Source organism: Eucyclogobius newberryi, unplaced genomic scaffold (assembly GCF_026437365.1).
Source record: "Eucyclogobius newberryi isolate DKJ021-1_F unplaced genomic scaffold, fEucNew1.0.hap1 SCAF_13, whole genome shotgun sequence".
Taxonomy (NCBI): Eukaryota; Metazoa; Chordata; class Actinopteri; order Gobiiformes; family Gobiidae; genus Eucyclogobius; species Eucyclogobius newberryi.
Window position 1 is genome coordinate 28,951,943 of NW_027315757.1, and position 18,013 is coordinate 28,969,955.

At 40.2% G+C, this 18,013-nt stretch overlaps 2 protein-coding genes across 4 annotated transcripts in view; one reads left to right on the forward strand and one right to left on the reverse strand.

The window, feature by feature from the left end:
* LOC140358462 (mitochondrial import inner membrane translocase subunit TIM16-like) overlaps nucleotides 1–18,013 on the forward strand; it is a 98,911-nt gene that overhangs the window by 36,845 nt on the left and 44,053 nt on the right. The window lies entirely within an intron of this gene.
* vasnb (vasorin b) lies at nucleotides 11,399–14,791 on the reverse strand. Its single transcript, XM_072443313.1, has one exon. The coding sequence runs from the start codon at nucleotides 14,784–14,786 to the stop codon at nucleotides 12,738–12,740; it is 2,049 nt and encodes a 682-aa protein (XP_072299414.1). The 5' UTR covers nucleotides 14,787–14,791; the 3' UTR covers nucleotides 11,399–12,737.

Genomic DNA, 18,013 nt, shown 5'->3' on the forward strand with positions numbered 1-18,013 from the left:
ATCATCCTGTTCCAGAGTCGTTCCTGTTTTCAACGCTTGCTTTATTTTTGGAACGTTTGGATCAGTGCCACTATTCTGCTGCTGTAAATAAAGCCGATGGAGAGAAGTGTGTTTCCCATTAGCGGAGTGTTTCCTCTGTCCCGTCTCCAACCACCTCCTCCTTTTACTGCCGCATGTGGGACTGCCGCAGATTGGCAGCCCGTCACCGCTCACCTCATTGGCCGGAGCAGAGGCATATGGGACGTGATAGAGGAGCTGGGAACTTCAGTCACTGAGACAAAATGACCCATAGAAATACACACTGCACTGTTGTAAACGTCAGCAATCACCTTTGAGCAGATGCATTCATTATTAGAATACCGCTGACCTGGGGACCATGAAAGTCACTGTCAAAAAAATGATGTTTCCTGAGAAGTGTATTATATCATGTTGGATTATTGTTCTAGCAATTCTATTTCCATTCATGATATCACATGCTTACACTGGTAATTACCTATTCTGTTTGGCGGTGGTGCTGTTATTTTGACCATCTGAAGGCTGAGAAAATCCAGATTTCCTCCCATGTTTTTTTGGAATAAACCGACTTTTCTCTGGTCTAATCGAATGTGCAGGCGTTGTGGATTGTCTGCTCATTGTATTCTCTTTTATGATCACGTTTCCATGATAGAAACCAGCGATCCAGGGCCGGTTATTGCCAGAGCGTCTGTCTGAAACGCAAACCACGAAGAAAGCGGAGGGGAAACTTTATTAAAGATACTGCCTTCTGATTGGCTGGAGGCAGGTAGGGCCTCGGAGGATGGCGGTTGATGTCACTTCTCATGTGGACCCTATTTGTCTGTCCACACTGTAGAGTCGTGTCAGCGCCAGTGCGGCAGGAGAAACGCAGCAGGCTTTGTTTAATGGTAAAAGTGCGGAGGCATGCGGCCACTCACGTCTGGCTTCTGCAACGTAAACAGTTATTTGCGGCAGCACACCACCAGTTTTGTTTGTGTTAAGCTATTCACAATACAGTACACGCAGAATTAGGAAATTAAATGACTGCTTTTCTGACTTTATGAGTTTTGAATTGTGTGTTTAAATGTTTAAATTAGTAGATTTTTTCACCAAGGGCCGCATTTTGAAACTTAAACGAGGCAGAGGGCCACAAACAACTTGACAATGTCAAATTTGTTGAATGACAAAGTGAATCATTCGAAATTTTGCATTTGAAATAATTGCGATGAGCCTCCACACCTTTTAATTGGACCTAGAATATTCATATTAGGTTGGTATAACATCAATATGCCTGAATTTTCCCAATTTCATTGTAAAAAGTACTACTTTTTGTTGTTTGTGCCAACATAGCAGGAAGCTGGAGGGCCAACAAAAATTGGTTTGAGGGCCGCATTTGGCCCCGGGGCCCTAGTTTGGACATGCCTGATTTAGCTGCAATATATGTTGGGAGGTATTTATCTGGTCTTCTGTCTTGTTTTCAATTATTCCCCCACTGATTTTATTCAAATGCAATTCAGGTGATGTTGCAAATAAATTATTTCCAATTTTCTTTCCATATGTACTGTAAAATATATTTGTTAAATGAGAGTATTTAGTAGAAAGGCTTCAATCAGTGATTCCAGGGATGGGTAAAAGCAAGGAAAAAAGCCAAACGTTTGTGTCATTGTGGTTGTATGGTCATACACAATGCACAGTAGATAGCTTGTGGTATAAAGCACAGCAGGCCTAGTCGCAGCTGCAGGCCACATCTTCACAGGTTCAGTGGAGCGTGGACAGACCAGGATGTTCACAAAAATCTAAACCACCTCACTATTGAACGTGTGTGTGTGTATTGAGCGTTTTCCACCATTCATCAATCTAACCTGTGTTTTTCTTTACTTCAGAGACATTGTAAAGGCTAGCCATTCGCACAGGTCAGTGTCGAAACCCCAGCTGCTCTCTGGAACAAGTGAACAAGTGCTCCTTTAAATGTTTTCCCAAAATAGTGTTGCGGTGTCTCTCCAGTGCTGGATTTTTGGACACACGTGTTTTTTGTTTTTTTTTCTATGCAGCCTAGTCAAAAAACTGCACTTTCACCTTCACACTAGTGGTACAATTCACATTTCTGTTAAAAAAACCAGAAAAACGGCACGATACTGTCAAGTTTAAACATTGAAGGAAGTCAGCTCAAGTTTATGTCTTTTTTATGGGGAAAACAGTTATGATAGAAACTGCCTTTTTGGGTGAGACCTTTCACAAAATTACCCAAAGCTGTTTCCATTCTCCATTTGAGGAATAAAAACAATGGAGCTAAGTTTTATACCCCGATGTAACCCTTCAGTGCATAAGTAAAGAGCTCCATGGATGATTAGATCCACGTCGCTCAGCTGTCAAAAAAGACCGGTCATGATGAATATAGTTTAGTAATGGTCTGTGCAAACAAATGGTAAGCCTGTCGTGGCACGCAGCGAAGTATGACAGTGTGGCATGTGCTGTGAAAACACCAGTGTTGCAGAGAGTGGCCGCCTGCCCACAGCTCCACTGTGATAACAGAGACACCTGCATCTGTAAAGAAAAGACAACAGAACCCACATGGAGTAGCTCAAAGCAGAGAAGAGGGACACTTCAAGTACTTCCTGATAATGGCTTTCCTGCACATACTATACGTCTTTAATGTTCTATGGTGATTTTTATTATTTAAATATGAACTGTAAGGACAAGGATAACTTGGTCCAATCAGAGTCCAATCAGATACTGTGCTCTAAATAATTAGAGTACTATAACTTTCAGATGCATTATATTTTAGTGTAAAAATACTACATAAACCCGGTTTATGTTTTTTTGTTGTGCTTTTATTTTTAACCATTTAAAGAAGGAAACATGCACCACAAGATTGGTCTTTTTGTTTCTTACTGATACCACACAGTTTGAAGCCTAAATTGTATTATCCAGTACCACAATGTATTCCTTTGATTTTAGGGAAGTTACTGTCCTCAGAAAGCAAATGTATTCAGAGTACCACTGGAACATTATCATTTAACATCTAATATTTTGAATGCATTTTTGATAGTAGGATTGATGTATTCAGTTACTTCCCAACACTGGATATAGTATTATATTCTACCATAACACAGAAAATGTAGCAAAACCGTAGCAGTGTGGGAATTAAAAGTATCTAATAAATATACATATTGCCGTTTGTCATAGTCATAAATAGGTTTATGGGCTAATTAATATTGCATCAAATTTGAAATTGACTTTGACCATCTGTAAAAAAGCATTTTGATTATCCTTAAATATACAAATCATTCAGCTACCCAGTAATCTTAGCAGGTGTTGCAGTCGTTGAAGTATTTTCATCATTTAGTATCAATTAGGAAATCCTGTGTATTTGTCAAAGATTTCTTGGCATATCCAATACTCTTTAGTTCCAACTTTAACTTTTTCCCATCTCCTCAGCCCTTTGCCCCCTGAGCTCTTCACAAAGCCCCTTTTTAATAGCACACTGACTAATTGACCTCGCTTTAATAATGCTTGCTGGCTTCTTACTGAGAGCTTTTCAATAGAAGTTAAAGCAGGAGGGCCTATAGAGCTTTCGTCAAGAGAGCACCATGTATAGACCAACCGGTGTTTCCCCCCCCCGAGGGTTCTCTTTGCTTTTCTTCCACTCTCTATCAAACTTGATCAACACAATGGTCAAATTATTTCCTGGCCACTACTGCCTCCTCCAGTCTCCCACCAATTACATTTTGATGAAACTTTTTTAATCTGCTTAGGCCAAGTGCACTCATATGGGGGCGCACAGAAGCAGGGGGAAAGGGGAGGCAGTGCAGGTGCAGGGGCTTTGTTGTCATAACATTTCCATAGCGATGGGGAAAATCTGACAGGCTATGATGTATTTAAGGGTTGATCTAAACTCTTGTCTGCTGTGCTGACCAGAAGCCGGTGGAAATAAATGTAAAAACCTAGCATGCATGTGGTTAATGTCTGATGAGAAATATTAAATCAAGGATATTATTTTTTAAAGTGTTCCAAACCTTTCTTCTTTTTTATAGTTGTGTTGTTAGGGGAAATGGCTTATGTGCCATTTGTTTGTAAGGATCCATTGCTTCTTAGATGTGTGTGGTTGCATGATTTTTTTTGTCTTATAGTAACAAATGAGACACTGAAGAGACTGGAAATACATTAAAGGCAGAGGCATCCAGCACATACTGTGTATTTTATGATATTGGCTTTTGTACTGATGTAATCTCCGGTGTACGAGGGTTGGGTAACACAAATATAGAACTTTTTTTCTCCCAAATATTCATCCTGATATTTGATTCAATTTAATTTAGTTTCATTAAAAAGTAATAAAAAAAACTTTCACATTTCAAAGATTTGCAGACTTTTAATTAATACAATTTAATGCAAAAATGTATTTGTACACACTCCGAATGCCGCTCCAAACCACATGCCTTTATTGATAGAGGTTTGGCTGTGGATCTCTCGATAAAAAGGCCTAAGATGATAATTGAGGATTAAAATGACTAAAATCTTGATCCTTGATACAAATTCAATTGATGTTGCAGCCTTAATCACAAGTCTCTTTGTTGGCCACGACATAAGCTGTTTTAGTTAATGTTCTGAAAGGTCACACAGAATTTCAAACATGCTGCTGGGACACCTCACAAGCCTCTGCTTTAAAACATACTGTATCTTTATAGTTGGAAGCTTTAAAAACAAAAAAAATAATGATAATAATAATAATAACTGAACTACCCATTATTTGTAAAAGCTATAATGAAGAAAATAATGAAAAGTCTTAAGTTGGCTGCTTAAGTAGAGTTGGCATTGCGCTCCGCTCCTGACCTAAATGGGTTTGTGTAAATTATATCCCTCTGAGGGGAAACTATGTGGTGGTTGCAGTGGAGAGACCCCTGCCTCCTCATCATGGTTTGCCCTTTGTATTTTAAGGACTGTGTTTGTTAGTCTTGTCTTCCTTCAGTTTGCTGTGCATCTTTGCCTTTGTTTCCCCCCCATGTTTTTTATAATGGACACGCCACATTAATTGTACTGGTTCAAATACAAAAACAGTTCTTCATTGTACATTAACGTTCATAGCTTCTGGCTTCTTTTCCTCTTTTTCCCTCTATCCCACAGTTATGTTATTTTCTGCTGTGCATGGAGGATACATTTAGCTTGTGGTTGCCAGGGAAGTGATGGCTACATTAGTCGGGGGTCTGCTGAACTGCTATCTCAGAGCCGCAGACTTCTCCGTGCTGATGCGGACTTTCCACTGGGGTGAACTCTGCGACTCGGGTGCCTATAGTGAGGTGCTTGACCGCTGCACCCACAGCCCCAGGCCACAGCCCGGGCTGGCAGGCACCCACATAGGCACGCGGCGTCAGCCTGCCCGCGGCTGTACGTATTTAAGTTTGCCTGTGCGCCTCTCTTGTTCCCACTGTGTTTTAGTCTAACTGCAGCACCACCCAGTCAGCACATCGGCCTCTGCGACCTGTGCCAAGCTTGGACAGTTGTGGCGTGTAAGTGGCTTTTGGACCCTGTCACTGCATCTGCACTGGACAGTGGTCAAGCTGTGGCTCAATGAGACGTATTTCAGTCAAAAAACTTTGGCCATATTTAAAGGACTGGTGGTTTTGAATGTTTCAGCTCTTGGTTTACAAATTATGTTCACCTAAAATAGGCAACCGGTTGTTTTGTAATTAGAGTGAAGAAATTTGACTCTCAACAAGTTTGGCTTTGCATTTAAAATAATTCCATTTGAATTCACCTTTGAGTTTATTTTGAGTTCTAAAACTATTACAACAGATTTGCATGATTTTTTTTTATTTAAACTTGATTCCTGAGCATTCCTCTGACCGTAGTTTTTGTTCTCGTTTACCATTCGCATTAGTGTCTTTACTTTTCCCTATCGCTGACAGATTTTATACAAACCAGCACTCTTGGCTATTACCTCCGTGACATCCTCCAAAATGAGCCTCATCCTGGTCTGCTTCTCCACAGGTCGGCTCCAATCAGCGCTCAGACGTGTGTGACTGCGCAGGCCTCTGAATGGCAGGATTAGCAGATCAACATGCTGCGTGCGTGACATTAATGACTCCGACTCAAACATGGCCTTCCCCATTATGAACAAGCAGGTGTTTGTTGTTCAGGAGTTGTCGGGCCATTCTTGTGGGTTAAGGCTCACGGGCAAGGGTCAGGGGTCGAGAAGAATCAGACGTTTGGCAGCAGGAAGTTAGAGGCGGTCATTACAGGGCACATCAGTGTTTAGGCTGGTTGTGGTTGTTTGGAGCAGATGGTATTAGGCTGACTGATGTGAAGACAAGCTTTGTGCCTTCAGACCTAACACAAGATGGCTCACAGAGTTAACACGTGCATGCACAGTTTTAGTGTCTAATAACTGGTTAAGCCCTTTGTTTATCCGCAGCTTACACACAATGTGCAGCTTTGTCTGATATGCGGATTTCTGCCAATAAGAGTGCAGACACTTGGGGAGACCTTGTACAAGAGGATTACGATATCTTAAGCTGTGCCTGTCGCCACCTTCCTCTTAAGGCAACACCACAGACACACACTGTATTCTATAGTTCCAGAATATCTAGATGTATTTGATGGTTTTTTGTTTTTTTGGCTTGCATGCTCTATTAGGCAGGCCACTGGGCAGAAATGTGCGGTGAAGCTCAAGGCATTCAGCAAAATGTCTGAGTCAAGAGTTGCTCTCACATGGGTCAGGCTAATTAGGATCATTTCTTGTTTGCAAAGGAAATTGTGTTAATGAAATAATTGGGATTGGAAAATTGTAACCGTTCAAATTGCAATTTTGATTCAATTGCAATATATTTTACCGCACTAACAACCAATTTTACATTTACATTGAATTATTGTCTATCGTAGCACAAAAACTGACCATATAAGGCCAATCAATGTAATATACAGTACTTTATGGTGGATTCTTATTTGCCCGAGCTGTAGTCACAAACAAAGGTGGAGATAGTGCATGCGTACTCTTTCTGCTCGCTCTTGTGTTTAGCTGAACTCAGGAAGTGAACACTCTGAACTTTGATGAATGGTTGCTAAAGGCTTAAGGGGGGTGCATCAGAGGCTTGACCCCCAGCCCTAAGCTTGGCCCTGATCTTTGTCAGTCTGATAATCATATATTATTGACTCCAAATGCAGCCCTTAGTTGTTGAATTTCTGGATATAATGAGACACCTTTTTCATTTACTAGATCAATTCAACAATATACCGGTAGTAAACTAGCCGCTGCAACTTTTGAACACATTTGCCAGCCAAAACCATCAAAATTAGCTTAGCAATTAGATTTCTTTGCGTTCGTGCATATTGCAGTTGTGTTATTAGGCAAGACACTTCACACACCTTGCCTCCAGTGTGCAAGTATACTGATGTATGTACAAGAGTGTGTTTGTGAGAGTGAATGGCGGACAACAGATGGAAACGAGCCCCGTCTCCACCAAATAAACAAAAACAAAACTACCTTTATTTGTGATTTTACATCGTCTCTGCTTAGTCTTTGTGTAGTTCTGCTGATCTAATAGGATTCAATTATTTTGCTCATATGATTGTTTTCAGTGTTCTGGACTCTTGACATCACCATAATCTGCATCACATAGGATTTTTTTACCAATGCCGCAATCATGGAAGAATTAAGTTTTTAATTTGGTATTCTTGGTTACATTAATGAGGTTTTGAAGGATGCTGCAAACAAACAATAGACCTAACTGGTTCTTATGAGGGTGACTGTGTGGTATGTGATCCATCTCCACTGTCTTCAGGACATTTTAAACACTACTTCCACAAAAAAGCTGCTCAGGACGTCTTCACTTTGTCACAGCTGTTTTCTTCCAAAGACCGTGTGAAGTAAGAAACCTGGAGATATTAGCCTGAACTCTTTGTGCTATCGCTGGTGGGCCTATTAGGTCTGATATAGGAGAATAGGGTTTTTGACAACACCCGCTAAAGATTCAGATTCTCTTTTACAGGGGCCCGAACTTACATTTATTAAGGGAGATTGAAAATACGATTGTCTTTAGTTTGAATTCAGGGAGATACTTTCGTCAATTAAAGTGTTGTTTCTTCTAAATTCAATATGTTTGATCTGCAAATGTTTGTATCCATTGAGACGATATTGCTTGCTTACTGCCTTGAATGTTCCGCTGCATGTCATTAAACTTATCCATCTTGCATTTATTCAATTAAGTGTACAAGAACTTAAATTACATCGTGAAGCATTCAATGCAAAGCAATAATGACTCCATGAAAAGATTTGTTAACATTTATTTAACTAGGTAAAACCTCTTTTTCAAGGGTGATCTGTAGAAAAATCACATAGTGTAGCTTTCTAAAAGGAGTTAAATAAGGCTGATCTTTTTAGAAATTATTGTATGACTGGATTTCTCAAAACCCTCATCATTTAATAGTTTACCTTCAATATCTTCATCACCACAGTTATTACTCCCATCTGCTCTGTTTATTTGTAGTTTACATTCAGCCCCAGCGTCTACCTTTTCCCACATGTCTCTTGTAGTCTTCCCTTTGGGTTTATTAATACCAACTTAGTCATTTGTTTATGATGTTTTTTCTCTCTGTAAAAGTCCCACCCACCCCTCCATTCCCCTGAAATGAGAAGCACACGCTGGTTTTCCTCCAGTTGCTGACAGGCCCATTTTGTTTAGGTAATTTTTAACTCCTCCGCCGGCACACACTCCCCCGTAAAAGACATCCTTCTATTTAACAAGGATAGAGCTTTATATCTTATGATGTCCTGTCTCCATCATTTCATCTGCCTTTCTCTCCACATCTGCAATTTAATTAAAAAACATTCCACCACTCTTATCTTGTGTGCTTTGGTTAGATCTGATCATTTCATTTTCTTTCCATCATCCGTTTTTCAATACATGTCACACAAACTGCGGCTGACCTTGGCTGGCATGTAAAAATAACTTTGGTGGTTCTTTATCGTACCGTATATAATGTGCTGATAGAAATGCCACGAGTTCAGAAGTGTGAGCAAAGACGGGTACCAAAATAAATGTTATGCCTGTGCATTTTAAAAAGTTTTAATTTGGATGTTAACAGGCCATGGAAAGAAATTATCATTATTTTTGTTTGCTTAGTTTTACCAAAGGATTTTGATTGTTATAACAAAACTGAACTGTCATTGTCCAAGTGTAGCAATTGATTTAAAGGTGCACTATTTAACTTTTCAGGTGGGAGTTTGTCACCACTTTGTCTTCATGGAGATGTTATTTCCAGGGAAGAAGTACTCAATTTTGTTACTAAACTAAAAGTACAGATAAAACAGGAGAAAAAAGTAGCACATAAAGTAGCACATCTACTTAAATAACTGTTTTGAAAATGTACTTTAAGAGTGAAAGTCAAAGTATTTCACACTGAACTGTACGTTGTGATTTTGATCAACAGTTGCAATTTTTATAATTTTCTTATTTTTAACAGTAAAATGTACTTTTGGCAGGGTGTCACCATAAACATGCAAAAAGTAACCCTTACAAAAAGTACTTTTCAGTCCAGTTCAAAAATGTAGTGGAGTAGAAAGAACAGATACCTACTCTCAAATATAGTGAAGTAAAATGTAAAAGTATCTTTAAATACTGCTCACGTAAAGTACCGATACCAACAAGTACAGTACTTTTTTTTTTGTTACTTTCCACCAGCAATAATAACACTTGTATTAAATAAATGCAAGATAGATGCGTATAATGAGACAAGCTTGTGCCCCACCTTCCACCAGAAAAAGTGAAATACCGGTATGTTTAACAAATGCAAATACCGGTAATGCAGCGTTTTCTAACCCGGATACTCGCTCGTGGTTGAACAGCTGCCTGTTGTTTAGGTACAATGTAAGAATGCTCAAGTATGTTGCTCCAACCCCAGTCTTTATACATGGTTTCTTTTCCTTTTTGGGACACATTAAAAGTGGCCGCTTCTCATTAGTCTGAGGCTTTGTCTTTTGTGGAGTTAATTTTGCCGGCTGAATGGTTACAGTAAATATGCTTGACTGTGGTTGGAACGATGGTTTGAGGCGATGGAGGGGTCAGCCAGGCAAGAGGCAGAAAAATGTCCAAATCGTATCATAAAAGTATACTTAGCCACAAGGCCTGATGTGCTGTGTGTCGTTGGCTGTCTTCTGTATGATATTACGTATATATTTGGAACATCACTTCTTTTTGCTTGGAAGAAAATATCATGTTATCTAACTTTTTGCGTGTATGATTATGAAAAAAGTCTCTTGGAACGACAATGGGAGATATTGAGCAACGCAGCTTTAACTAGCATCAAGGTTGGCTCTGATTCAGGAAGCAGGTTCCTCTTAAAACCACAAAGTGAAAAGGAGGACTGTTTTATTGAAGGAAAGGCGCACATACAGTTAACCCCTTCCAATACTCAAACATTTGCAGATGGCTGGCTGCAGACAAAGACAGAAAGATTTATGTGATTTTTTTTTCCCCTTCATTTTTTTTTTATGTCCCAGGCATTACTCCTAGCTGACATCGTGTGTGCATCTGATCACTATTTTTACCTGGAGCTGCTCCAGCGGGCACACATGCTCCCAATTAAAGTCCATCTATTACATTTTATTTATTGTCTTTTTATTTGACAAATGAGAAACAAGTTGGGACAAAGCCATTGTATTTATTTGTATTTGTTTATTGAAGAATCATTTATAATAATACTTTGGATCCCACGAGAACTGTAACAAAATATAAGGCAAATAGCTCTGGCGGTTGTGTAAATTAGAGGTTTCTTTCAGCTGTAAAGTGTAGTGTTTCCCTGAAAATGCTTTGTGTTTTTGGTTTCCTTTAGGAAGTTGGCTGTCCTGTAACAACTTTCTGTAATGGGCTCTGACATGAAGGAGCACTGCTGTTTTACGTGCTTGTGTTGCTAGCACAATGAACAACACACAACATCTTGCACCTCAGGCCAGTTTATGCATGTTTGCTTTTGGGTGTGGGTAAGGAGGAGTGCGTGCATGCTCCTCAATCCCCTACCAACATCCTACCTATAAAACGCATGGGTGGTCAGCTTGTTTATTGTGTGGATTTGCAAACAATGCTCTCCATTAAGGATTTGACTATTAAATTGTCCACAACGAACAAATGCACTCATTGCCTTTTCACATATGTTTCCTATCACAGTGTTGATTTCACATTTGCTATAAACTGAAATTAAGATCGGAGATGGTTTGTGTAAAGCTTGTACATGTCGGTTTTAGGTCATTGTTCTCCGTATGCAACACCTCTATGAACTGTTTTAAACAGCTCGATGACCTAAATGTAAGAACTGAAGTCTCCCTTTTGGTGCATATACCATTTTACAATCTGCTTTGCTAGTTGTTTACTTTTCAGACGTTGAAGTTGAAAAAATAAATAACACAACACAAATATTTGTATCATGATATTCATTTAATGATATCACATTTTGTACAAAGTGTCACAAAATAAAAGTACAAAAACAGTTAATTGTAAGATACTTCCCAAAAGTAATAGGGAAAATTAACAGCCACATTGAAAGTCTTCTTCAATGTATTTATACAGAAAATAAAATCCAGTCGCATTTATTTTATTTAGGATTTCTAAGACTCATGTGAAAGGCAAAATAGATGGCATTTGGATGTGTGTTCTAGCAATCTAATCTTACTCTGAGGCATGTGGGTACAGGGGGCAATGGGGGCTGGGCTGATGGTAACTTGATGTCTGCAGGTCTATACACAAGACAGAACGTGCATTATCTCTGAAGATGGAGTATCTACAGGTCATGTACACACAAAAGGTTACTTTGAGTAGAGCTTTGGCCCTTATCCTCAGATCTCTGAAACCTGCCTCTACAATAAAACTTGGACTGAAGTTAGATGTAGTGAAGTTTTCATAGTCACAGTAAGTGCAGAGTGAGAAGTTAGACCTTAATAAATTAAGTATAAGACATAAACGTGTTTACTGCTTGAGAGAAAGGCTTTCAAATGAAAGGAATAATAGTTCTTCAGTCAGCTTCAGTCATTCCTGCACATTTTCCATTAGTGCAAACAAAGGACTGAGAGAGAGTTAAAAAGATTAAGTTTTTGAGTGTCGAGACACATCGACTTAGACTGTCTGATATTCCACATACAAAGCCCTTTGACTCGTACCAAATGAGAGTTAATCCTCAAAGATTTTATTCTGCCACTTTGTGTGTTAGCTACATTAAGAGAAGGTAGTGGGTATAGGGCATTATTAACAGTCATTAGCTGTACAACAATAAACAACATAACAATATACAAAATAAACAGATCCAAATAAAGTAATACAAGCATCAATTATGTTCTCTGCATGACTTCATTTGGTGTTATATTCACATCAAGCACTGCTCCCTTTAGGGTAGTACTAAACAGTTTCAAAACACAGCATATTGCTGATAGTACTCAAAACGGGGCTTTAATTAAAAGGCAGCACAGCCCTCTTTAGTGCACTCCATATGACATGTATACCCCTACATACTCAGCAGTACAGCCACTGGCAGTACTCATCCGTCCCAACATCCCTTCAGCTCTGCTGAGGACACAGCAGTCCATGTGAGGGAAGAAGTAAACTGCTAGCGGTATTTAATGTCTGCTTAGACAATGTTATATCTTAATGTGTACAGTCCACACACTGGTTGTTCACAGCAGTTGATGGTGAACTGTTATCACCTTGTGTGAAAAGGTAGCTCAGATAGTGTAATTCTCATACTCTGAGTAGTTCCAGTATTTGTCAAAAGTAGGATGGTTTGTGTGATGCCATATTGTTATTTGATGTAGAGTCTTGTAGTAGTAACACCTCATACTCCACGTTGCCGTTCTGGACGGCAGGTTCTGGCATTATAATCTGTGGCTGTTTTTGCGGTAGTGCCCCATTGTCAGTTCCAGCCTTTACTCCATCTAACTCGAGCTGAGAGGGCTCACACTCTAGTTCAAGGTGACCCTTGGCTCTCTTCTTCCGTAGATAGCACATGACCCCCACTGCCACTGCCACCAGCACTAGAAGAAGCAAGATAGCAATTGCTGGAATGATCATAGTGGCAAGTTCTTTTTCTGGGTATGTCTGTTTGTAAAAATTATTTTCAGGAGGTGTGTGGGCCTCTATGCACACCCTGTCTGTGCTACTTGGTGCACCGAGAGGACTGACACAGACTGCATAGGTGGAGTTGGGTTTCAGACCCCTGAGAACATATTCTGGGTGAGACGCAGGCAAGTTTAGTTGCATTGGCCTGCGATCAGATCCAGACAGGTTACGGTACGTCAGACGAATTGCGCGCGTCTTGGGCCTCAATTCAAAGTACCGATGAAGATCCAGTAGGATGGATGTTGGAGTAGCGCGGTGTGAGCTAATATCCGGTGTGTTCACAGTCGCAGTTGGCAGGGGGTTCACTCGCTCGGGTGGAGTTGCGGGCTTGTTATAGATTTCACAATATAAACCTGTAAACCCACGAGGACACATACATTCTATCTGTCCTATTCCAACCAAGCGACAGGTCCCTCCATTCAGGCAGGTGTCAGAGGGGCAGAAGTGTGGTTCTTCCTCTGGGTCCTCCTTGTTGCCAGGGGAGGGGATAACTGGGGGAAGGGGATCGTCGTAATCTCCTTTTACAGGTGGCGTTTCACTCCCCCCAGGACGTGGTGCAGCTCTTGTAGTACTGGAGGCTGTAGTGACAGGAATAGGCTTTGAAGTTGTTGTTTTTACCGTACTTGTGGTGACTGTTGTTGTGGTGGGACAGCCAAAGTCTCGATGGTCAAGTCTCTCTAACACCTTTCCTGCAATAATGGGTGGGAAGTGACAGCGCGTCTCCTTGGTCCTCTCAAGCGTGACTCTCTGGGCCCTCAGCCATCTTGGGAACCATGCTAGTGTGCAAAGGCAGTTGAACGGGTTCTCTGCAATTGTGAGCTTTCTGAGATTGGGAAAATATTGAGAAAATTCTTCAGGGAGACTTTGCAAACTGAGGCTACTGATGTCCAGCTCCTGCAACTCACTCAGATTTTGCAAGTCTTTAACATCTAGAGGACCCATTGGGTTGTTAGCAAGATTTAGGTGGATCAGTCCATGGGTTTCTTTTAGCACTGGGGGAAGAGTCTCAAGCTGGTTTCCAGAAAGGTCTAACTCATGAAGATTTTTCAGGTTACTTATCAACTCCTTATCTAGTCTTAGGAGTCCCACTCCTCCAAGTTTAAGGGCCTCAAGGTTGGGCATCTGGATGTCTGATGGTCCAAGGGTAGGCAGGTGGTTAAAGCGGAGGTCCAAAAGAAGTAGTCGTGGCATGGCAAGGGTAGGGATGGCTGTTAGAATGTTTGCTTGTAGCTTTAACTCTAGAAGGTGCTCCATGCTGTCAAACGCACCAGGGTGGATGGTCGTTATTTGATTACTGTATATGTACAGGCGCTCCAGCAGGGCCAGTCCTTGAAAAGACTTCTCTGATATGTGGGATATCAGATTGGAGGACAAGTCAAGGTTTCTTAAAGACGACAAAGGCTCAAAAACACTGTCAGGAAGTTCAGTGAGTTTGTTTTGACTGAGATCAAGCATCTCCAAGTTCTCCATGCCACGAAAGTCATCTGTATTCAAACTCTCAATACCGTTAGCAAAAAGAAAGAGGTTCTTTGTCAATGAGGAGACTCCAGTGGGGATGGAAGAGGACCGTCTCTGATAGCACATGGTGGAGTCTGCTGTAGAGCATGTGCAGTCCTTGGGGCAGGTGTTGGAGAAGCCGGCATCAGGATGAAGCAGGACAAGGAGAATGGGCATCAGGGGAGTTAGAAAGCCCTTCATGGTGCACGGCCTAGGACAAAAACAGAGGAATGGTCGTTAAAAAAAAAACAAATTACAAGAATTAAGACAATGAAAAAGTCAACAATTAACATATTTTTCTTCCCAGTATTAGTGTACAGTAAATCTGCCTTATGATGAGTACATTAATTTACTCCAGAAATTTAAAGTAATCAATGTATCCAACTCCAGTGAAAAAGGGCAACATACAGTAAATATTTATAATAATAACACAGCAAGGTTTTCTCCAAATATGCAGTATGTGTAGTATTTGCGGCCCACTCCATTATAATAATAATATTTATGCCCATCTTTTTGTTTGTACATTTCACATCCCTTAAAAGCCACTAAAACCCTGAAAAGCCGTGAGTGTAAATACAATTGTAGTGTTTGGGCTGCAATAATTGTACCAGCGTCTATGGCTGTTTATCTGCTCATTGTGCATCTGCGGCTGATTTAATTTGCGGTGCTGAAGAGCGGTTTCACTGATGGCCTTAAGTTGCTTTCCTGACCAAAATGTCAACAATAGGAAATTTCAACATTATTACACATACTAACAGTAAGTTCTTACTGCTGAAGTTGAAGTGAGTAGAAAATGGAGAGAATGTGTTGGGAGCAAAGGACAGAATGAAGATGAGAAGAAGGCTTGTGTCAGACTATGTCAGTGAGGCCATTTATCATCCTATGTTATTCGGTGAGACAACCTTGGAGGAAACAGGCAACATCTTTATGTCTTTGCTATTTTTTTTTGGTTTGAGAGAGATTGTTTTCTGTTTTTACCATAACGCGTAGTTCATATGAAAGGGCACCAGTTTTCAACAACTATCCACTACGAGGGATTACTTAAATAAAACCGTACTTGCGTAAGAAAGAACATAGAGCCACTTTATCTTATCATGTTTGTGTTAACCACAGTTAACCACAGTGTTGGTTTAGAAAAGATAAATGAAAGCAAGTATCTATTTTCAAAGTGTATCACAACTTATTTTTACCCCCTTGAGATTGCAGCCTCTTTGAATGCATCACTTCAATATTATTTTACCTTTAACAAAAATATTAGACACTTAAAAAAAAAAATGTAAATACTTTTGAGTGTATACATTCAATGGTCTCAAAATCAACTACAACAAAGTTGTGACACAGGAAAAGGCCATAAGAAAACAAATGCATTTGGTTAGAAAAACAGGAGATTGAGTGGGCAGAGAGAAGTCAATGCAGGGAACCACATTTGGAATTTAAAAAAAAGTTTTTATAAGGGAGCATAGTTTTTTTTTTTCTCTGAATATTCAATCACATTCCTTTTGGAGACGGAGAAACTAAACTTGATCTGGGTTTAAGGCCAGAGCACACAAGAACATTTCAAGGCGGGTTTGAGAGGAGAGCTATACGCCGATAAAACTCATACTATTTTTCCTAGAATGTGGTTAGTCCTGCAAGGCTCTCCCCGGGGCAGAATGTTTGTTTGGAGTGTGCCTCATTCCAGTGTGGGCCAGGCACATCTGATAACTGCAGAAGGAGAAACTTGGTTGGGGGTGCACTAAGAGGGGGAGGGACATCGCTGCCAGGTTACAGATAAAACATAGCATTTTTGTGTGTCTTTGTGCATGGCTTATCAGTGTAGGGTAAAAATGCCACTCTTCTGTATGTGATTATTTGGCTATGTATGTACATTAATGCAAACATTTTTTATGGATGTACAACTTTACGTAACATTACACAGCTTAAATTACACAAAAAAGGGGACAGTGTCCACCTCACAGCAACTTGACTTCTACGTAATTTCCTTTTTTCTTCCTTGCTCACTTGTTGAGACATTCCTCAGACGAGCTGCAGCTGCGTTTGAAAATCTTGTCCGTCTTATTGAGATTAACCGAACATTTCAGGGGGGCTTTACAAAGACCGAATGGATTTGATGAATGACATAGCTTTTCAAAGAATTAGTACAAATATTCTGATTAGTTTTACATCTGTGTTTTTCTTTCCTCTTTGTTGGATTTGTCAACTAAAAAAAAGCATTGGCAGTTGAAAAAGTGGAATCACCTGAGGGCCAAAAACGGTAGGAGAAAGCTCAAGCCTGGTAAAGTTTTTGCACAACCTTAGAAAATGGGCTAAAAGTTTAAATCGAATTTCAAAAATCAGATCCAAAAACACGCAAATGAAAAGGAAACATGGACAAAAGCATTGCGGAGGATAGAGCGGTGCAGAATTGTGTATAAAGGCCCAGCTTAGAGAGGGTGATGTAGGCTCGGGCAATTAAATCCCAGCAGGCCAAGCGTCAAGAGCTCTTATCTTCAGAGCTCAAGGCCAAAAGCAAGAGACTGTGGAGGATAGCAAAGAGGGGGATTGAGAATTATGGGGCCAGTACGCGGAGGAGGCACAGGTTACTATGAACTCTGAGAACTCCCAACAGCAGCCGGAAGATGAGAGGGGGCATGAGCCAAGACACACAAAAGGCACGGACTGTTCCCACCGAGTTAGAAACATTTAAAATAATGTAAAGCTGAAAGAAAATGTGCACTAATGGACCCTTCAACAAGTGATTCACAGAAGTTGTACCTATAATACTTTGACACTACAGGGTTTAAAATAGTTGATGGTAGTTGGTTTGTTTGAGTAATATTACACACCTGCATTGTTGTATTACGTATTAAGGACACAAATAGTATAATTTTATGAAACAAGAAATAAGTGAAGTAGATACTTATTATTATTTTTCTTTTGTGCCAAATCTTTCAACTCTTACAACCCCAAATTCTCTTTTTATCCGCTACATTTGCCCCCGTTTTCAACCATGACTCAAAACAGGCAATATCCACCCAGCTCTTTTCCACTGTCAGCACTGTCCATGCAACAGCTGGACCGCGTTACCCATAATCCTGAGGGTTTATCCTTCAACATGACAAAGGGGTCAAGAGAGAATCGGAAAGGCGGACCAGGACTTGTGTGGACTATCTGAGGATGAAAAGATTACTTAAATAGTAACGCTAGAGAGGAGCTGAATGATAAATGCCACACATATATTTAGCCGAACGTCTGAGCAATGTTTGGATTGTCTGAAAGAATGTGCAGCATCTGTGTGAGGTAATGATACTTGAATGTTGTTTTTCCATTGTTGTGGTTGTTGTTCACCTGTCAAATAGAAGGTATTGTTCACATAGTTTAACCAGAACATGGTGTAATTTAATCGAACCTTGAAATCAACTCAAACTTGTCATTAGGGTTGTCAAAAT

What these genes read in the sequence shown, in the direction of transcription:
- vasnb (XM_072443313.1), bottom strand. Translation starts at nt 14,786, where the DNA reads ATGAAGGGCTTTCTAACTCCCCTGATGCCCATTCTCCTTGTCCTGCTT.